The 23,495-nt window shown below is 34.6% G+C and overlaps 2 protein-coding genes across 2 annotated transcripts in view; one reads left to right on the forward strand and one right to left on the reverse strand.

Annotated features, from left to right (window-relative positions):
- Positions 1-2,460, reverse strand: part of LOC127520625 (R3H domain-containing protein 1) — a 43,579-nt gene extending 41,119 nt beyond the window's left edge. Inside the window, exon 1 of the mRNA XM_051908925.1 lies at positions 2,317-2,460. The gene's annotated coding sequence lies outside the window, so the exon portion shown is untranslated. The remainder of the gene's footprint in view (positions 1-2,316) is intronic.
- A 580-nt stretch (positions 2,461-3,040) lies between these two features.
- Positions 3,041-23,495, forward strand: part of zranb3 (zinc finger, RAN-binding domain containing 3) — a 68,312-nt gene continuing 47,857 nt past the window's right edge. The window contains exons 1-5 of the mRNA XM_051910507.1: positions 3,041-3,064; positions 3,306-3,420; positions 3,562-3,716; positions 21,411-21,429; positions 21,514-21,692. Of these exons, the coding sequence (XP_051766467.1) occupies positions 3,565-3,716; positions 21,411-21,429; positions 21,514-21,692 (350 nt within the window). The 5' untranslated portion in view covers positions 3,041-3,064; positions 3,306-3,420; positions 3,562-3,564. The remainder of the gene's footprint in view (positions 3,065-3,305; positions 3,421-3,561; positions 3,717-21,410; positions 21,430-21,513; positions 21,693-23,495) is intronic.

Below are 23,495 nucleotides of genomic sequence, written 5' to 3' on the forward strand. Positions count from 1 at the left end.
TTAATAAAGGCCTTCTGAAGCAAAGCGATGCATTTGTGTAAGAAAAATATCCATATTTAACAAGTTATAAAATAAAATATCTAGCTTCTGCCAGACTGCCTTGCGTATTCAACTTACGAAAAAAACGCAACTGAAGTCGCATACGGAAGGCGTAGAACGTAGTGTGAGCATTTTGAACTGCAAGAGGCATTACACTTTCTTCGTAAGTTGAATACGGTCTAGCAGAAGTTAGATATTTTACTTTATATTTTACTTTATAACTTGATAAATATGGATATTTTTCTTACACAAACACATCGCTTTGCTTCAGAAGGCCTTTATTAACCCCCCGAACCATGTGGAGTACGTTTATGATGGATGGATGCACTTTCTTGAGCTTTATACTTGTTGGTCTTGTTCACTGCCATTATAAAGCTTGGATGTGTCAGGATATTTATTAATATAACTCCGATTGTGTTCATCAGAAAGAAGTAAGTCATATACACCTAGGATGGCTTGAGGGTGAGTAAAGCTTGGGGTAATTTTCATTTCAAAGTGAACTAATCCTTTAATATTTTCGATGCAGATTCACTCCCCTGCAATGATTAATTCTTTCCAAATAGAGCTATTGAAGCCATCTTGTGAAACCGTTTTCAAATCACAATATATATTGCAGAAAAACAAAATATTGCAATGTCAATTTTTCCCATATCATGCAGCCCTAATCTGAATCTGCATGGATTAAAGAGCATCTGGTGACTAAACAAACTAACAATGATTTCATGCCAAAGATATAAGATAGAAAAAAAAGTACATTTAGTAAAAACAGATTAAATGTGGATGAGACAAAGCAACCCAAAACTAGACACATTTTACTTTAAAATATTTACAATTATTCAATGAAATTAAGTACTAAAAAATGAAATTATAAAACAAATAGCAGGTAAGAGGCTATCTAGGGTTGATGTGCAAAAATTTAGTCTAGGAAAGCAGCTCACTACGTATGACACCAAATAAGAACTGTCTAGATAGGGAGCTCACTAGATTTGATGCTAAAACAACAAAGTAGGCAGTTAACTAAATATGAAACCATACCAGATGCAAATCAGATGCATTTTACTATAAAAAATATTTACAATTACTCATTATTCAGCGCCTTAGAAATGAAAAAAAATATATATATATATACAAAAGAAAAAATCTAAAATCTAGAAATTTCACCCGATACCAATAGCTTTATTAGTAGGCTATATCTTTATTTAATTATTCATTTATATTTTAAATCTATACTGTTTAGCTTTCTTTTTTTTCTTTTTAAAGTGTTCAAAATGAAGAGCCAATATTGAAATTATCAAAACATTTAAAATTGCATTTTACTATTCTACTCCTGCAGTATATCGTATGTATACTGTGCATAGTATGCACATTTTTGTATGCATTGAGTACCAGGATCATCTAGCCTATTACATTTGCCTAAAAACACACAACAAAGCACACTGCTCAGGATATTGTATCCCACAATGCAACATGCTCGACTTTCCTTTTCCAGCATGTTGAGTGCACTACAAAAATATCTACAGCAATTTTTTGAAAAATCTGCAAGTGTATACTATGTAGCATGTTATATAACCATTATATGAACAGAAAAAAATATTCATAATTGCTAAGTTTGAAATCTGCCAGAGAGAAAAAAAATATCGGTGTCTAAAATCAGTGTTTAAAAACAAGGGTGTAAATGAAGAGGTTAGATAAATGTCAATCATAAAAATAACATTTAATTAAAAATTTACTTTTTTAATAACCAAAACACACTTATTGTCTTGACACATCTCCTCCTGGTGGTTTAATCACCTGCAAAGGCCCTTATGAATGAAGCCTGGAGCTTCATAAGCCTACAAAGATCAACCCTAAAGCTACAAAAACACATCAGCACTACGGCTAGATGAAATCATAATAAATAAAGCATATTAAAGCATGAACATATCTGTGATTTATACACCTGCATGATTATTTACTCTTCATGTGCCTGATCTCTCCTTGGCCCTGATATACAAGATCATTTATCACATTTACTTCAAATATACGAGAAGCAAAACACACAGGCTGTTTATAAAACACTCTTTAACACTAAAACGACACATTGTCAGTCATCTGAGGCTGATATTTGCTTTAAAATCATTAAAATTAGACTAAAATACTGTGGTGTGTTAGCACACATGGTAAAGCTAAATGAGTTTAAACACACATACAGCTTTTCAAGACCATTCAAATTCATAAGAATAACACCAAAAATCGTGATATTAAATGGTTAAGGGTGGTAATGTATAGGAAGCTTACCTGTAAGATAGATAGACGAATAAATATTTGAAGGAATGAAGAGAAATATTGAGTCTAATGGCTGCTAAAGGCTGAAGTCAAAGCTGTCGGTCTGTCAGCGGCATTGAAGACAAAATATTGAAACACCTGGAAGAGAAAATACAATTCAGGACGGTGAAGTAGCAAACTTTACCGAAAGAGGGCGCAGAGTGGCTCAAGAGTTCAATTGAACGAGAACTAAATCTATATATTTAATCATAAATTATTAAAAACTATTATAGCCAATTTAAATTGAGATGTAGTAAAGGCTTGCAAGAATTCAAAGATCGATTACATTATTAAAAAGCAAAAAGAACATGCAAATAATAGGGAAAGTAAATAAATTATTAAAACAAGTTTACTATATATATATATATAAAAAAACACTTTAATATAAATATCTTAATTTCATTTTTATTTTTCCTATTATCTTTATTATAATCACTTCAATAATGTAATATAATTATTTAATTTAATGACGAATAAGATTTAAATATCTCGTAATTTATAAATGAAACATTATTAATAGTAAATATGTTATTTCTTTATTGAATTTATTGGAAGTGTAAACTTTTCCTTTTGAATCTTTATAACAAAAATGTCACGTGACACGAGATTAACCAATCGGTGACCAGTACTCACGTCCCGGAAGTAATGCTCTGTTTCTACTCTTCTCCGCTCTAGGTTTTGTTTACATTTCTAAGATCCACAGAAGGGTGAAAGAAACCCAGTGAGTGGCATTTACTCTTACAACTTACTATATTGGATTAAAAATCCACGTTTGCCTGTTTAAAAAAAATAAAAGAACACCGAGGCACCTTAACTTTTTAATTAAACACATTTGAAGATGCCAGACACACTCAATTAAGCGTTAGTTGGCAGTAAAATGTATTATATGCCAACATATTATCAGTAATAAAACAAAAATAACAAACATTATTTTGACTACGGATATATATTTTCATTTCCAGCAAATTGCAACTCGTCGCGTGGATATGACGCATAGCGTGTTTTGTGACGCCACTCACTGTATTGCCGCGAAATGTCAAATCATGGCAGTAGGAATTCAGAAATGATCGTCTCCTGGTGAGTGTGAATAAGGAATGCAGTATTATATTATGATGTATTTGTTTTGTTTTCTTAAGGTGGATAATTTAGTAAACTACAAACCACAATGCATCTCATTTAATTCTTATGAATCTTACTGCATGTATTTGTAATATACAGAGTATGAAAACCATGAGAAGTCAAGTCAAAGCAGGTCCAGAGGGGGTTTCTCTCCATGGCAAAGATGCACTTCAACTCCTTCCACAGAAACTGCAAGAAAAGCTGATGCCCTTCCAGAGAGAGGGTGTCTGTTTTGCCCTATCAAGGGATGGACGGTCAGTTTACTTCTTTACTTTATAAAGTTTCTATTATATATGTGAAACTAGGTTTTCCCACCACAATTGTTTTGTGTTTCTGTTCGTAATCAATTTTTCCATCTGGATGTCCAATTCTGTTCTTTTCGCCTCATTTGTGTATCATTATACAACAAATGAGGCGAAACAAGAGAAACTTGCACGTTAGAAATGAGTAGCACTTATATAACATAAATGTACATCTTTTCGAAACGTTAAGACAAATCTAAGATGCATACAAATGTAACCTGTACATGAACACTAGCAGTCAAGGCTAAATTTATTTCAAATGTTTATATTTTAAATTGTTATAATATTTCACAATATTACTGTTTTTACTGTGTTTTTGATCAGTAAATGCAGCCTTGGTGAGCAGAAGAGACTTCTTTCAAAAACATTTAAAAAAAACTTAATTATCCAGAATTTTGACCAGTAGTGTAAATATTTCCATGCATTTAAAAAAACTGAAATAAATAATAATAATAATAATAAAATATAAAATAATGATAAAAATAAAAGAAGTTTTAAAAATTAGGTCATTTCCTACAATATTCAATATTCAAACTCTTAATAACTTAGTCGCATTATTATTTTTCATTAATCTTAATAAACTAATATTTAATTCCAGTTCACCAAGTGAAAATTGATTTGGCTAAAGAATTTATAGAATAAGAATTAATATATAGTTTATGATGTATAACTTAATACTTAACATGTTTACTCTCTAAGAAAAAGACAAATCAATCATTTTTTTAATCTACTCAAAAACCTCCTTGTCAATTTTATTTATGATAGGACATTAAAAAGATGATCTGTTTTTTCAATATCATTACTGCAAAATACTATTTTGGTCAAGTTTAAATCAACCTTCGAAAGTCAGAAAGCAGAAGGATAAATGTCTTTTTTAATTCTTAAATGAATTATTTTGCTTAATTATTGGATATTTTAGGTGTTTGTTTTTTTTTTTTCTAAAATTTTAACTTCACTAATATCATAACATTTACACTGATGAGCCAAAACCTTATGACCAGTCACAGGTGAAGCGAATATCGTTGATCATCTAACAAGGCCACATATAGAGGTCTGGGTAGATTAGATGGTAAGTAAATAATCAGTTCTTGTAATCAACGTTTGGATGCAGGAGAAATGGGCAAGAATAAAGATCTGATCGAATTTGACAAGGGCCAAATTGTTATGGCAAGACGACTGGGTCAGAGTGTTGTTCCCGGTCAGCACTGGTGAGAATTTATCAACATTGGTCAGAGGAGCGATAAACCACAAACCAGCGACAGGGTGTTCGGCGCCCAAGGCTCATCGATGTTGTGATGGGATTTTTTAATTAATCATAACTAACATTTTCTTTTCCCTTGTAGGAATAACATTTATATCTAAATGTCCTCAAACATTGGGCCTAAGTCAGTGTGTGTCTGAATCATGTCCAAAAATAAGAAAAGTGGAAATGAAACTTAGGGACAGCTAGACATTTATCTAAATATAATAGCCCCGTGATATTGAGTAACCAACGAACTAATAAACACATGATTTGGGCAGATCTTGCTTTATCTAGAAACAGAAGGGTTTGACATATGAAGAACCAATCATATTGTAGAATGCTTTGCCATGCTCCTATCCTATACAAACTGTTGTATTCTTTTTGCTGGTGGGATTTTCTGTGATTGATACGAGGTCCTCCGGCCGCGATTAAAGCATATTCTAAGACAACAACTGGAGTCTCTGGTTATTGTGTAGTGCTGCAACTTACACACAATCTATTTCCCAGGTTTAGTGTCGTAGGGGACGAGACAACATTCGACTCAGAGTGAGACTCTTAGGCGGGGTTCTGATTGCGGTCAGGTAACTATAACTCTTAGGCATCATATGTGGTCAGAGCAGTTACACTTAGGCGTCAACCTTTGCAGGCAGAGTGGGATTCACCTGAGGATAATTCTTGTAGGTGTCAGCGACACCAGGTTAATTTAGGTCAGGTGTGTAGGGGAAATCTACCACAATGTACAGGGCAATGAAGGCTATCCTTTCTGGTCCGAGCCTACAGAAGGCCTACTGTGGCATAAGTTGCACAAAATTTTAATGATGGTTATGGGAGGAATGTGCCACAACATACAATGTATCGTACTCGGCTGCGTATGGGACTGTGTGTCCGCAGACCAATCAGAGTGCCTATAGCTACGTTCTGTCAGTCCAAATCCTATTTTTGTGCAAATCCAATTGAAATCTGATCAGATTAAGCATATGTGAAAGGCAAAAAAATCACATGAATTTGTTTTGTTTTTTTACAAATCCATTTCAAGCTACATTCATATTTGACTTGAAATCCTATTTAAATCACATTTCTGGAAATCTGTTTCAGTGTGGCTGCTCTGATCAGATTTTGTTATAGGAAACATGCTGAAAATTGCTGCGGAAACAATGTCGTGTTGTTGCGAAGTGCTGGACGAGCAGAAAATGACAATATAACAATATAGAAATCGGCGGAGGCAACAGGGTGGAATAAAGCTGCCTCCTACGTTTCTGCCTCTGCCTCAGAAGACGCAGTAGTCCAGCGCCATGGCTACTCATTGTCCTGTTGTAAATAAGACAACATCTGTATTGCAAACCCCTCTGTGTTGCGATTGTTGTTGTTTTTGGCGTATACCTACCAACGCAACGTCATAGCCATAGAAACCAATGGAGATATTTACGGAAAACGAAAGAGCAGCACAAATCGAAACTGAACAGTTGCGAAACACAATGTGGATCAATCATTTTAGATCAGATTCCAATTGGATAGACAAATAATGGGGTTTGGACTGACAATGTGAACAAAGACAGTAAGATAGTGGTTCCCAAACTTTTTAGAGTGGAGTACCCCCTGAGGCATCTCTTCCACTTAGACTGCATTCACACCTTTTTCATAAGGGACAATATTTGCCACCTTAATTGATTTCCCAGTGCATTTTTACCTTTATAAATACCTTTATGAATTATGTTGTAACCCTCTGGTCCTCTTTGGTCAAAAATTACTGAAAAATTTTACATTTTGAAATTTTACATTTTTTTTTTTTTTTGCTTCATCGGAATGGGATGATACTTGGTGACTTTTGTCGCATTAGCTAACACTCAAAAAAAAAAACAAGGACATGATTCGGATATGTTAAGGGGTCGAGAAAAAATAGTCACACTTGGCTCCTTCACGGTCAAAAATGAATGGGAAATGAATGGGAAATACGAAAAAATAGGAAAACTCAGAGAATCATTTGGTGCTACAAACTACAAATCAGTCACTGTGCAGAAAAAAAGTGCACTGCAATGAAGGGGTGACACTAATATATCAAGAGTGCAAAATAGACACATCCACCCCCCATCCCCCTCCCCCCACACACATTTATATGAACTAGCACGACTATAACAGAGCAAGTTTTTGCAAATGTGTGAAATAAAATCAATAATTCAGCCACAAAGCAGTAAAAAAATGAACAGCAAGGTTACACTCTAAAACATCGAGGGTACAAAACAGACACACCCGCTCAAACACACACTCACTTACACACGCACAGAGACACACACACAACACAGTATTATACACACAAATGATCCAATGTGGCTGTAACAATAGCCGCTTTTCCACCATCGGGCTAAACAGTTCTCATTGCGTAGCCGTTCCATTCTGTGCCGATCCGGGCCAGCTGGTACAGTTACGGTTTCATTTTCCACTGTGGGGCTGATAACAGCGGCTCTTTGGAATGTAATACAAAAGCGTCAGTCGTTGCCTTGGTAACGCAACCGTTTACTGATGATATGAGATGTAAATAATGACCGCATTATGGAGGATGATTGGATATTTCTTTTAATTTTATTATTAATTTGTGTTTACGTCGATCAAATAGAGCGCTTAGCCAGCTGCAGAGAAACTGGTAGCCAGGCAACAGACAAGTGACCAATCACGTGTGCCGACATCACTTCACACATTCTACCAGCACGATTCAGCACAATTAGACTAAAGCAATAAGCCCCAAGAAGCCGTGGTTTACAGTGAATTTATAACAGCTAAGGGGCGTTGTTAACCCCTTAGCTGTTATAAATTCGCTGTAAACCACGGCTTCACGGGGCTTATTGCTTTTATAAAACGTTACCACACAATACAGATATTAAAGCCAAAAAATATGTATCAATGCAACTTTCATGAAGTAAAATCATTAAAAGGTTTCCTTCCGCTGGAAAAAATAGTCCCTGACCATGAACAGCAACAGAAGTTACATTTATTGCATTTATTAGATGGCAGGCAAAGATTGTCTTTATGAGTGAGTCACTCAGTCGCAAAGACTTTTATATTGAAACCTTTTGTGAACACGGAACAAGACACAAATGACAAATGCTTTGACTAGCACTGTCAGTGTCAGCAGGGCACGGGAAAACACATTAAATGTTAAAAAGACAAGATCGCAGCAGACATTCAAACGGATTTTTTATTATGAACATAGGACTGACCTGAAGGAAAATGCTAAATCTGAATACAGGTAATACACTCGGTCACTCGATATCTCTCACAATTCTTTTCTACATAATGCAGTAAGCTTCAGTGAACAAAATCAATAGAGAACAAACATATGTTTACATTGCCAAGAGTGGTTTTTAGCAACATACACATTCAATACTTATGTAATGCGGTCAGCTGTCTGTTTTCGGGAATTTTACAACGGCTTCGAACGCGGCTCAACCAATCAGAATCAAGGGCCGGAACTATCCGTTTTATCAACTGTGCAGAGAATTCCGGGCCGAGAACGGTTCGTAATCGTGCCGTGCCGTACCAGGCTCCAGTGGACACACAACTGGAACCGTTCCTTACCATTCTAAGAACCGGTCGGCACAACGGTGGAAACACGGCTGTTATGGTAAAATTGAGCCAAAAGACTCAAATAAGAGGTTGAAATCAGATCAGACCCAGATTTGTTAAGCTGTGATAAAACATACCTGTTCATTTTTGTTACATTTTTATTGAATTTTAAAACCTTTTTATACAGAGCTAATAGGAATCTAGTGGTTACAACATGGCATTACATAAGTTTTTATTTTTTTCACTCTCACGAGATGGCACTAATCTACCTTCAAAAAATTGGATTTGAAGTGCTTTGTCTCTATTTTAACATGGAATACTGTTTTAATTGAAAAATAATTAAAAAATATATTAGAAAAAAAATGTGTATTATTTTCAATGGGGAAAAATAGCTAATAAAAATTGTATAAATATTGCATAGTAAAATACCCTCAAAATTTTTAATAATAATCAAACAATATTATTGAAAAAAGATAAATTACATTGGTTTTCCTGAATAACAAAAAAGTTACATTTCAAGGTTTCCGTCATTTTTGACCGTGAAGGAGCCGAGTGTGACCCCTAAACGAAGAGGAATAAAAAGAAAAGCTAAATAGAGAAATATGTAATGATAGTAAAAACGAAGTAATGCTGTTCAATATTAAACAAAAACCGCCAGTAGGTGGCGGTAAGTCACTGTCTTAATGAGTGAGTTATCAAGTGAGTCATTCATTCAATAATGAAGCAAGTGGCTGTATTTATGAATGGGTCATTGAATCAATGACTCTCACGATTCGTTCAAACAAAGCTGCATATTTGTTCACGAAACACCGCTGTGTGTTGCTTGGAGACCAAAGACTTTAAAGGGACTTTGTTGGAGATGAACAACAGTTCTGCTGTGGCATTTGTTGGAACTAATTATTTTATTGCAAAATAGAGCAAACAATATTGACAGGACTGTGTTTAAAATGTACATCACTTAATATTACCCTTCTGTTTGTTGAACTGTTGTAAAAAATCTATGTCACATTTGCGATTGTGTGGATATTTGTATTATTGCTTGTATAATATATTATTAACATTAAAAACAAGAACTCACACAGGGTATGTTTTTGTATCGAAGAGAGTTTGAGTTTTAAATCGATCTCAATGCATAGTCTGTCTATAGGCTATTTGTTCTTCATGCTAGTAAGTGCTACATCCCCACTTTTACATTGTTGAAAACAGTAGTAATTTAGCACGATCTGCTAAGGCAGCAGACTCTGCACGCAGCCTATGCACACTGCTTGTGTGGATGCAGTCAGTTTTGACCACAAAAGATGAGGTAGGTTTGATTGGATGTTATGTATTTACGGCATTTTGCCTGCTAGAAATACATGCTCTTTTTAATGTTGTTTTAATGAAGTGTAGAAATATATGAACGGCAAAACTCAGCATTTTGTTCGCATACCCCCTCTCTCACCTCATGTACCTCCAGGGGTACGTGTACCCCGGTTTGTGAACCACTGCCCTAAGATGACCCCTTGTCCACAGTCGAAAGCGCCTACATGAGCGAGTGCCTGAGCTAGACCTTGGAGCAGTGGAAGAAGGTAGCCTGGTCCTATGAGTCCCATTTTCTTGTACATCATGTAGATGGTCTTGTACGTGTACGCTGTTTACCTGGGGAGGTGATGACTCAGGGATGCACTCTGGGATGATGACATGCCAGTGGAGGGAGTGTGATGCTCTGGGCAATGTCCTGCTGGAAAACTCTTGATACGGCCATTTTTGTGGACGTAAATTTGACACGTGCCACCTACCTAAACATTGTTGTAGACCAGGTACACCCCTTCATGACAGTGGTGTTCCTGGTGGAAGTGGCCTCTGTCAGCAGGATAATGCACCCTGCCACACTGAACACATTGTTCTGGAATGGTTTGAGGAACATGATGAAGAGTTCAAGGTGTTGTCCTGGCCTCCAAATTTACCAGATCTCAATCCAATTGAGCATCTGTGGGATGTGCTGGAACAACAAGTTTGATCCACAGCAGCTCCACTTCGCAACCTATATTACTTGAAGCATCTGCTGTTAACGTCTTGGTGCCAGATACCACACTACACCTTCAGGGGTCTTGTAGAGTCCATGCCTTGGAGGGTCAGTGCTGTTTTGGCAGCACGCAGAGGACCAACAGCATGTTAGGCAGATGGATATTATGTTTTGGCTCATCAGTGTATGTATACTTTTTGTACCTGCGTGTTTCTAATAAACATATTGCATCTTGTATCTAGAAACTGAACACCTTTTTCTCTTTATATTTCAATATTTATGTCTGTCTATCACTCTATCTCTTAACCTGAGCATGATTTAAGCAGGTGAGAATCTAATTTACTCCAGTTCTGTCAGTCAATGTTCTGGGTCAGACAGGTCAGTTAGTCAACGCTGCTGAGGGGTCCCGGATCGATGGTAGGACACATAAAGTTCTGTTTGGTGCAGACAGGGTCAGTCACTTAATTAGGCAGACATTCAGCAGGATGGATATTACAGAATCCCAAAGGAGTCACGGTGGCTGATGGGATGGATGTAGTTACAGATGTCTGATTTTTTTTTTTTTTTCTTTTTTTTTTTCTTTGGCTCAATAGCTTTATTTAAAGGAGAGAACAAAACAGACAATTACTGAATGGATCATTATAATCACAAACAGTGCTATTGTCATGTAAATGAATGTCCAAAACACATAAAAAATTTTCTGTTTTTAGTTGAAAATGGTGTTGTGTAAACGACCCCTTAATGTTGTGTGTAGTGTTTTTCTTTTCTTAAAAGACAGGTTTTGAAATTATTTTTTGTTGGCATGAACAAAATGTACTATTTTTTTCCCCATAACAACCAGCTAAAACAATGACATAAACAAAGACAAGAACGGTCCAAGATTAACTGAAACTGAGGGTTATGCTGTATATACACAGAGAAATAAAAGGCTAAACAAGGAACAGGTGAAACAAATCAATCAAGTTGTTATGACAACAAATGGGAACTTTCTAGAAACCAAGGAAACACAGGAAACAAAGAGTTACAAATTCCAGGAAAACGAAATGCAAACAAAACTGAACGTTAAAACATTGAATGTATAGCTCTAGAAAATACTTGAATGTATAGCTCTAGAAAAAACAGAATTTCATTCTTATGTAAAATATTTTATATATATTTATTTACTATATTTATTAACTAGTATATTTATGAGCAAAGCTGATAAGTATTCTGTTGTGCCTTTTTTTTTAAAACATTTTATGCACTTGTCAGCAACCAAAAACTTTTTGTTTTTGTGTATTTTTACATCCACAAACAGGCAGATGTTTTGTATTCTTAAAGCTGCCATAAATAATGCATCTTTTATTGAATGTATTATTGAACAGACAGCTCTAGAAAACACTTGAATGCAATTTCCCACTTTCCACACAGACAGATTTGGCGTAATGTGTTTTTTGCTGACCCTTAAGTTAAGAAAACCCTTAGTAATAATTGTAAGGATATTACTTCTAAGGGTTTTCTTCCTTTAAGGGATCTGGTGCATCTGGCTGCAGAATAAATGAGCTTTTATTGACTGTAATCAAGTCTGACTGTATTCAGTGAGCCGACACTAATTTCCTCTTTAACTAGACAGGTACGGTTTTGCACTGTGCCAGCTGCTGATAGATGACTCTCTTCGAAAAATACATATCATTTTCTTCACTTTGATTCTCTTCATTTAAATATTAGATGGTTTGATGACCTGGTGTGAGTATCGTATCCCATGATGCAACACGCTCAACTTGACCTTTCATTTGCAGTGACGTTTTTACACAAACAAATTAAATTAATTTAAAATATCAGGATGAAGTTATGTGACAACAATGCAGTAAAAATAGTGTTAAACATTATGTAATGGTAGATGTTTCAAACAATAGAAAAGATTTACAGATATTGCTTTTTTATGATTGATATGTTGCAACTGATTTTTAATTATTATTTGTGCATTTTGACAATAACAAAATGATTATTAGAGTACAACAAATACAAACACAAGTTATTATTTGTGCTATTATATTTATGCAAAGTTGTTTTGCAATGTAATATTGGTCAGAATGATTATCGTAGTATGCAACATTGTTGTCTTATGACTTCGGATGACTATATTGCATTTGTTGATATCGCTCCAATTTTTTTTTCTTCAGTTTTTTAACTTTTAATTATCTTGCATTTTTAATGCAATTTTGTATCAAAAATGTCTATGGAAGGTCAAGATTTTTTTTTTCTCTCACCAAGGCTGCATTTATTTGATCAAAAACACAGTAAAAAAAGTAATATTGTGAAATCTTTTTGATTTGTTTTTACAATTTAAAATAATGGTTTTCTATTTTAATATATTTTAAAACGTAATTTATTCCTGTGATGCAATCTTCAGTGTCACATGATCCTTTAGAAATCATTCTAATCAAGACACATGACATTTCTTATTATCATCAATGTTTTTTTTTTTTTTTTTTTTTCAGGATTTTTTGATTGATTCATACGTTTGAATAAGTTCAAACGTATGAATAAACAATGAATAAAGAATTAATTTCTTTCCATAAAATAAGATCTTGCTGACCTAAAACTTTTGAACAGTAGTATATATCATTCTAAATTTAACTTTCCACTCAGATGCAATTTAAATTAAGATTCAATAGGATTTGAAAGATATTTGCTTAATATTAATTTTATTAAAAATGTAATATTCATTTTTTCATAATGCAGTGTCTCTGTTCAGTGTCCTGTGTTCTCTGTTGGATCTAGACATTATTGATAACAGAAGCAGCTTAGAAGTTACGACATCAAGCCAACATCAGTCACCTCTATGAAGCTATCACTTTTATCTGAACGGGTGTGTGGTTCGTCCTTTGTTTTTTTTGTTCTTGAATCTAATATAGCGATTAATTTCCCCTTGTGTAACGCTTTGATCCCACTAATCAGTTAGTATGCGGATTACGGCCCCAGATAATTGCTCTCTAATTAAATATGTAATCTCCACTCCAGCCAATAACCCGAGCAATCCTCAACTGTAATTACTTTATCCGTACAGAGACTCTCCACCTACCGTCTAATGAACCAGGACAGGCGTCCACACGGCTGTGTGTCATCTCAAATGACTAGCCACGTTTCATTTAATGTTTTTTTTTTTTTTTTTTTTGCTGTGGGAAATGAAGGTGGTTAGTTACTGTTTACTTTTCATATTAGGCTTGACAGACTTAAGAGGAAATCTCATTAATGCGGACGATTTTAGAGCAGCGCCGATGCTAAAACGGTAAATTAGTAAACTGAAATTTGCTTGGGTTTGTTTAACATTGACTTAACATTGGCACATTGTTTTTGAGCATTTTATTCATTCGTTTCTCACTAATGTCGAAGTTTAATGCCAGATCATACTTCGTTATCTTCTTCTTCTTTATCTTTTTTTTTTTTTTTTTTTTTTTTTTTAATCTCAGAAGTAAAATTGGTTGCAAATTGGTTTGCGTACAAAATGCTTTTTTTCCATGGTTTTTTTTTTTTTTTTGTCAGGTTGTTAATCCGAATGAAATGTTTCACTATTATTAGGAAGATATTTTATTTGCATCTTGAAGTATTAGATCTATGGCTATAGATTACGATAAAAACCTAAAGTCACCTCAAGTCACCTTTATTTTTTAAAGTGCTTTTTACAATACAGATTGTTTCAAAGCAGCTTTACAGTGAAAGTAAGTAAAGTATCCCGTTTCCTTTAAAGTACCTTAGTCAGATATTGTTACTATTTTAAAACTGTAAAATAATTTGAGATCTCATTTAAGCAGAATTTAGAATTGGCTTGATAGACTTAAATCTCATTAACATGGATGGTTTTACAGCAGCGTCGATGCTAAAACGGTAAATTAGCAAACTGAAATTTGCTATGGGTTTATTTAATATCGACACATTCTTTTTGAACATTTTATTTATTTGTTTTTCCCTAACGTCAAAATGTAATGTCAGACCATTCCTCATTATCCTTCTCCACACCAATTATTGGAATGTCATTGTTTTATTCAGAAATTCAGAAGTAAAATTAGTTTGTGTACAAATGTGTTGACACATTCTTTTTGAGCATTTTACTTATTCGTGTTTTGCTAATATCAAAGTTTAATATCAGGTCATAGCTCGTCATCTTCCACCACACCAAATCAGAAATTTGTTAGTAAAATTGATTGTAAATCGGTTTGTGTATAAAAACAAACTGTTTTTCTAGTTTTCAGTGTCAGGTTGTTAATCAAAATGAGATGAGATTTTGCTATTGTATTAAAGGCATTTTAAATGCCTTGTCGTCACTAGTGATCTTGACCCATTGAGCTGTGGTGCTCAAATGATTGTTGCAGGTTTAATTCTGCAAAAACACGGACTGTTTCAAATTAACACGTTTTTTTTTGAACATTTTGATTGTTTTTTGTCCACTAATGTTGAAGTTAAATGTCAGCTTATACCTTGTTATCCTCTTCCACACCAATTATTGGAATGTCCTTATTTCATTCAGAAATTCTGAAGTAAAACTGGTTGTTTTCAGTGTCAGGTTGTTCATTCAGGCATGAGATGTCACTTTGAATGGAAAGGTATTTAAATAAAACCTTTGATTGTCTTCAGTCGCAAGTTTGACTACATGTTTGTCATACTTGGTGGTATAGAGTTGTGGCCACTGAGAACTGAGGCAGGAAGTATTTAGTGGTGTTTGTGTTTGTTTACGTATTTGGAGAGTCTGTTTCGTTTAATCGTGTGAATCTTTACCTTGTGGTTTGGAGTAGATGTGCCTCTCATGTAATAGAATACAACCACTCTGTGTTTTCTAAACCATCGATTTCCGTTTTTTCTCTCTCTTTATCTCCCACCTCTCTCTCTGCAATTCAATAATCCCCCTGAAGCAGAATTGCTTTTTTTTTTTTTTTTTTGTTACAGCACAGCCAAACCACACACTGAGACACGATACTTGCTCAGATGATGCAGTGTTTTAAACTGCTCTGTGCTGCTTATAGCGAGATTTCATCAGCAGCTTGTTACCAGTCGAGAAGATAGATATCCATGGTTGCTTTCATATCTTGAAAGCACAAAAGGTGAACGGCAGCCATTACTTGATAAAACCTTACTCGCATCTTAGTATTAGATCTAAGGCTATAGATTACGAAAAATTACTACAGAAACCACAGTTTCCTCTAAAATACCATAGTCGGTTATTGTTACTACTGTAAATCGTAGTAAATTAATTTGGGATCTCATTCAAACAGCTTCTTGTCTCATTTCTCATTGCTTTTCTAAGCGATTGTACTAAGATTTTCATGTAGTAAACTAGACAAAAAAAGATCAGAATTTTATAAAGACTTAAGAGTGAGCTCTTTTGATCAAAACAAGCACATAGCAACCACCCAAAACACCCTAGCAACCATTCAAAAAACCTTTGTAACTGCATAGCAACATGTTAGCATTGTTTTGTGACTTTTTCTTCAGAAATAAAAAAAAAATTCAATGTAGTTTTTTTTTTGTTTACTGTGGTGGCTAATGCTAAGTTTTAATACAGGTTTACTGTAGTAACATTAAGGTGTTCATAAAAGTAAAAACAAAGCATTGCCACAATAGTAGAAGTCATCTAGACTGGTTATACCGGTTCAGCATGTATTATTGCTGTTTATTTTACGATTTTTTCCACAGAATAGCTAGCCAGTTAGCATGATGCTAATTTTGTTCTCTGTGCGTCACAAGAGGTAGAAACCCACGTTTATCAACGGCTTGCTAACACACAACACCCTCACACTACATTAAAGACGCTAATAAAGCCGTAATGCACCAGCGTATGGACTATGACTAAATGTTAATTCATCATTTTGGATGATGAAATGCTACACGAGGGCGGATTAGCATATGCCGTGCTGACACAATTATTGCGGTTTAATGAGCCCTGAACTCTGAACCACCAATCAAAGCGCTACACCATGAGCCACCATGTGCCACACAGGAGCTAAGCTATATCTGTCTCTGTATCGAGCGCCGTGGCCTAGACGGTCGATAGATATTGATCTGAGATGGAAGGCTGCAAAGAAGGGATACTGTACAACCGCTTATAATTGCATCAGAGGTGCAAATGAAGGCATGGAGGAAGATTAAGAGATTATTCAATATTACGCTTGTAATGAAAGTGAAATAACAAAGCAAATTAGTGCAAATTAAGTTGTCTTTACTAGTTCATGTCAGGGGTGTGTGGACTGTAGTTTTAAAATGCCTTGAGAAGGTATTAAGGATGTGCAGAACTATATAGACATATTTAGATATTTGACTAGTTGTTGGATTTGTGACTTTTAGTCTATGTTGGTTAGCTTTGATGTAACAAATGTACTTTACAAGTTGGCAGACAAGTTTGTTGGTGTGACAAATGTTTTCACTATTGTGAATTAGGAAACTTCACAAGCTGAAGCAGTAACATTTAAAAAACATATTAGAATTAAGTTCATGGTGTTGTTGACGGGCAAATCAGACGGGGCCCTCCTTCAAGACACAGCGGTGCGTCGGTTGCAAGCGTCGTTATTTAAAGAACAGTGATTAATGTGTGAAATGACACACACACACACACCTGAGAGCCACTCGAGGCATGTGAGAGCACATTACACAGCGCTAGCAAGTGCTCCAACAATTTGAAGGCAAAAAAAAAAAAAAAAAAAAAACACCGGCAGGACAGAGGCTGTTAATCATCCTTTCACAGTAAGGGAGGAGAAAACAAGATGAAGAGGGCATCATAGCTGTCTCTCTCTCTGTCTGTCTCTCACCTCTTTATCTTTATTTGCTGCTCAGTCGCTCCCAGACATTTCAAGTGGTCACTTTATTCTTCTATTGATACTGAAAAAAGAATCATACGGTTAAATTAGCTTCTTTTTATGCCTTATTGCCTTTATAAAAAGTATTTGGGTCATTTCATAATACAGTGGGTTTTAAACCTGGAAATAAACCAAAACATTTAGCGTTTTGACTGTCTAAAAACAAAGAAATGCTGTAGAGATTCTGGACTATTATTTCCAAAAAAACATACTAATGCTATATATTGTACTTTATTTTCTGTGTGTGTGTGTTAGTGTGTGTGTGTGTGTGTGTGTATATTTTATATTTATATATATAATATATATATATATATATATATATATATATATAATTTTTTTTAAAATATATATAATAAATGTGAAAATGAACTATATATATAGTTCATTTTCACATATATTATATATATTAAAAAAAAATATATATATATATATATATATATATATATATATATCTCAGTATTTATATTTATTAATTTATTCAAAAATAAAAGGAATTGTCACAAAATATACATGTTGCTTTCATAATACAACAATTCCAGTACTTTCAATATATGGACTATAATGTCCAAAAAAAAAAAAAAAAAACGCTAATACTTGGTACTTTTTGTTCGTGCAAATGAATAAATCAAGATGGATTTGTTTCTAAAATTGTTACAATACATTTTGCTGCATTAGTCTCCTGTGTAATGTACTATTGTTTGGAAAATACACTGTATTAGTACACTGTATGCAAATATCGAATCAGCATTAGCTAAATGCGCCGCTTGTCAAGGCAGCGCGTTTATAACGACTGTCCCGTATGTCGTCGCCATCCAAGGCGTTGCTGGAATCCGCATTAATAATAAACCAAAAAGAGCAAATAAACAAAAACAAAAAAAGATGCAAAGCTCTTTCATTTTGTGGCCCTGCATGTATCTGCTTCATTTGTTCCCAGTAAATCCTTGAACATCGCCTGACGCATGAGCAATTAAATTTTTTCCCCTGAAAGAATCTGCAGAAGATCAGTGTCTCTCGGCATTACTTAAAAAAAGAAAGAAAGAAAGTGAGATGAAAAAGAGGAAACATCTCCCCTCTAATGAGTAGATCCGCTGTTTGAACAATGGATACGGGCGACTCGTGGAGCACTGTGACATTTTCAGTAACGAAAATGAAAAAAAGTATTGATGCTTTGCTTTCTTACTGGTATCACCAGGATATAGACAAATGTTGTAGGCTGTTTTACTATATTTATTTGCATCTGTCTTCAGGTGGCATTCGAGGAAATTTGAGATCTTAGTAGATTTATCATACACTAAACAGTAGGAAAAAGATGAAACGTATACAAGATGTTCATAAAACACTTTTATGTGTTATTTTCTTTTGAACAAGTGTACTATGTAGAGATTTTATAATGATCACAAAGCTGCCTCTCTAGTCTCAGGTCATTCATTAAAACTAAACTGCAAATATTATTTACTCAAAAATGTCAATAATGCAGATAATGGCAACCGAGAAATTATAATACTAAAGTTTTTAATGTTTTATTGTAATATTTTAATTATTAATTTAATAATTGTATATGTCAATTTAACATGTTAATTTAATTAATTAGTTATGGAAAAAATAATGTGTTAGAATGACCCTAAAATTCAAGATTTTTAGGAAAAAGTTTTTCAGTTCTGAGTTTTTCTCGTATTTATATCATATGATATACTCAATATCACATAAGTGCTATATTTGTCCAGAATACCACAAGAGCAAATGTGATATTGATTTTATACAACAGTTCATTAAACAGGAAGTTTAGAAAGAAACTAAAATGCATGTTTGAGCTATTTTAACTGAAAGCAACTTGCACTGACATATCTGAAAATATGTCAGTGCCATTGTTTTGTCTCAAGATGCACACCAGTAATGTTTATTTTTCTTAGTGTACATTCATAAAAGCTACTTAAATATCATAATTGAAATAAGGCCTAATCCTGGCTTCATCTAAGCCCTGTCTGTGAAACCTGGGCAATTGTGTTATATTTTAGACACTATTGTCTGTTTTTGTTCAATTTTGCCAATGAAAATATTTCCTATAAAGCCAGAGCAGAACTGTTGTGCATCTCAGTGCAACACAGTTTTTGGTGTTTCGTTTCTGAATGAATCCGCGTTTTGAACAAATAGAGTGGTGAAGGTATGACGTCAGAACCCGAAAGACTAATTTGCTACTTCAAGATTTTCCTATAGGTTTTTATAATGGAGGTTTTCAATTTATGAGTAAGAAAAGGTCTGTGGTAAACATAACTTGCCGATACTTAGGCGTTTTGTTCTACAATGTAAACTGCAAACTCACCAAAAAACATTCTTATCAAGTTACTTATTAGAAACATACGTTTCCAAAAATAATCATAACTGCTTCAAAATTTGTGTTTTCATTATGGGTCTGTGTAATTTACTTTGTAGAACAAAACATCAAAGTATGTATGTTTATCAAAGCCCTTATTTACCCACAAATTGAAAACCCCTAAAACCCCATTGGAAAATCTCAGCATTGAATTAGTCTTCCTGGTTCTGTCATACTTGCACCACTCTATTGGGTGAACCAATGAATCAATGGCCCATTCATAAAGAGAGCCATTTACTTGATTACTGAATGAATAAGCCCATTTGAACTAATCGAATGAATGAATGACTCAATTACTCATTTAGACATTTACCACTACCTACTGGCAGTTATTTAGAGTACTCAAAATATTTTTAAGTATAATGATGAGGAAAGATAAAGTCTATTAGTTGATTTTGAAAATGGGACTAGGCAGGTTAACCTCTTTTGTGAATTGTCCAGATGCGCACAGTTATCGGTCGATTATGATATTCTCAAAATGGTCAAATATCTGCCAACTTGTAAAGTACAGTAACAAAAGTCAGTTGGCCCCATTCATTGTCAGTGGAGAGCTGGCAACTTCCGGCGACACAAGCGACAGTGACCGTTGGCGACAGAATGTAGGCGTGTCAAGCGATGCGAGTCACGTGACAAAAGTTCAGATAAGTTTAACTTTATGCAAATGAGCAGCAAATTTTGTAAGTAACAACCAATAGGAGTGAAGCGGATCTCACGTCACCGTCTTGAGTGCAGGCAAGACAGGACAGGAGTTCTGGAGCGATTTCACTGTTTTAAATGATTTGACTGTAACCACATACATGGATATAATAAAATGATGCGTGGAAAAGAAACTGTCAGCAGTCTTAGTGAGTTTGATTCATACATTGAGAGTTTGTGTTGTTAATTATATGATGCAGTGAGTTTAGCACTGCTGCAGTCCATATTACAGTTTCTCCTGCATTATGTTGATTATTAGGGAAAAGAAAATAGATGATTGGTCAAATTCGAATGACATTTTAGTAATTTTTGGCAGTACGAGTTTACACTGGTGAATGGGGCTTAAGGTTAACAAGCCAGTGTAAAATAGTCACATTTTTGGTTTACAATTATTAAATTAAAATTGTAAGGCTACGAAAGTGTACAATATGGATCTTTTTAACTTCTTGTTGCTGCAGTTATTAGGAATCAAGTAGCTCCTATCTTCCACGACAACATGCTGAGCTCAGGATATTGGGTAAATTTAATTTAGAGGAGCAGCTTGATTGATTCAAGGCCTATATTAGTTGTTTATTGGGGTCTTAAATGAATGGCCGTTTTAAATAAACCCCTGTATGCTGCAATGGGGCTCCACACAGCTCTGCTTCGGGATTGAGTTTTTCCATGCCGCCTGGCTGCCAGTGCGAAATTGGTCGTTGAGTTCAGGTGTGCGGGAAATTATATTGAGCAATGTGCACTGGCTAGGAATCCCAGCTTTCACAATATTGCCTGGATCAATATGTCCCTCTCCAGACATCGGTTTAGGGAAGAAATTAAAAACGTGATACAGAGGGTAATTATTTAGAGCATGACTTGAAGATGTTCTGGTGTCTGGGTAGGTCATCGTCACTTAACTCTGAAACCGTGAGTTCGATATGCTTTATTAGTTTTTATTTCTCTGTTGCAGGTGTATGATTGCAGATGAGGTAAGGGTGATTTGCTTTTCTCTACTCTGATCAAATTTGGTTTTACCAGAGACTCCTAAGACCACTAACCATTTTCGCCATCAGATGGGTTTGGGAAAGACGATCCAGGCCATTTCTGTGGCGTATATCTTCAAACAGGAATGGCCTCTTCTGATTGTGGTACCTTCATCTCTGAAATACCCTTGGATTGAAGAGCTGGAGAAGTGGATTCCTGAACTCGACCCCAGAGACATCAACTTGGTGGAGAGCAAGACCGATACAATGTACGACAACTTTAAGTTCAATAGAGTACATCACTTGGGAAGTGAAGTGACAATCATATTTATTTTCTCCATAGAGAAATTCATTCTTAGCGTTAACACCTTAAGTGATTTATATTTATACCTTAATATAAAATAAAAAAAAAATAAAATAAAAAATTTAAATATTGAATATTTTATATATTATTATTATTAATAATAATAAAATATTTGTTTTTTAAAATTGAATGTTAAAGATTTTAAATGTAAAAGATAACTATATATATATATATATATATATATATATATATATAATTTTTTTTTTTTTATTATTATTTGTATTTATTCTTTCATTTATTCAACCATTTGCTAAGTGCGCACAATCTGGAAAAAAACATTGCATGTTATTTTAAGAGTTATATTTTTGTCCAAACATCTGCTAATTGTCTATATTGTAAATATTAAGTCACGTAAACATCTTAATGTTGTTAAAGTGAAGAAAGTTTAATGCCTTGTAAATGTTAGCTACGTTTTGACAAACACCCAATGGGCATCTTGGGTAATCGATCGGTTAAGTTTGTTTTGCAGTCCCTGAAGAAAAAAAAAAAAAAAAAAAAAAGAGGACATCGGTTCGTAATTCATTGGGATCCAGTGGACCGTACTAGAAGACGTCTGCGCTGGTGGCCGAGAAATTTTTTGCTCAAAATGAAAGATTGATTCTTTCAGACTGTGTGTGAGTTTAATCATAGTGGCAAAATTGATTCATGAAATTTATGACTGAGTATGACTTTGCAGAAGCCTCCGGAAAAGTTAGGAAGAAATCTCTTGATTTATTTTTTTTCCCTCTTTGTGTCACACTTTTATGAGTAGCTTTAGAAAGTTATGAAAACCATTCTTGCAGATTTTCAGCCTGTAGAAATACAAAACAGAAGTAAAATCTCCTGTTCAGTGACTACAAAATTACACCACAATACAAATTACACCCCAGACATATGAAATCAAATCACCTCCCTGGAGAGATATTAAACAAATCCTAAATTATCTCCCCTTTTACGGCTACGAATCTTCCATGACGAATACTTTAGCTCTATCTTAGGATACAGAGAGAGCTTATGAGAGCTGCCCTTCCACAGAGGATGCTGGGATTGATTGTACAGCCCATGCAGTCAGAGGGTCATGTTGTCTTTTTGCCTGTTATTGATGCTTCTAAAAAGAGGCTCACAAATTGCTCTGTTTACCCTGAGAATTCTGGCCCGGGGTTGAGACGACCTGTAAAGTCGTTACCATGGCAACATCTCCCTCCGAGCTTGATGAAGCCCTGTCAGCATGGTGAATGATATTTTAACTCTAATGGCTCATAGTGCACAAACACCATTTCCTCAGCATACGGCTGGTGTATTTACACAGTCTGTAACTGAAAACTATGAGGCTTAAAATCGTAAAATGCTTTTATGACCTTGTGGCTCCAATAAAAACACTAATATTATGAACTGTTATGAATATGTCTAAGTGTACGCAGTTCCTGTTGTGGCGGATTTGTAAGTTACGATACGTAAGTTACTAGTGTGTTGTGAGCAAAAAATTGGTTTTTGTTTTAGACAAAAAAGTAATGCAAAGTTCAACTAACCATATAACGTTAATCGTTTATAGTTATTTTTGACATTTGTTCGCCAAAGCGCTTACGTCCAACTCCACGCTATTTTGATGAAAATGTATCTGTTCGTTTTTAGAAGCAAGCTAAATTTTTGTAAACGTCAACATGGAGATGCTGCGTGAATTTTTTTGCGTTCACTTTTAGCTTAGCTTATCTTAGTTGTATATATTGTG

The sequence above is a fragment of the Ctenopharyngodon idella genome, chromosome 10 (assembly GCF_019924925.1).
Source record: "Ctenopharyngodon idella isolate HZGC_01 chromosome 10, HZGC01, whole genome shotgun sequence".
Lineage (NCBI taxonomy): Eukaryota > Metazoa > Chordata > Actinopteri > Cypriniformes > Xenocyprididae > Ctenopharyngodon > Ctenopharyngodon idella.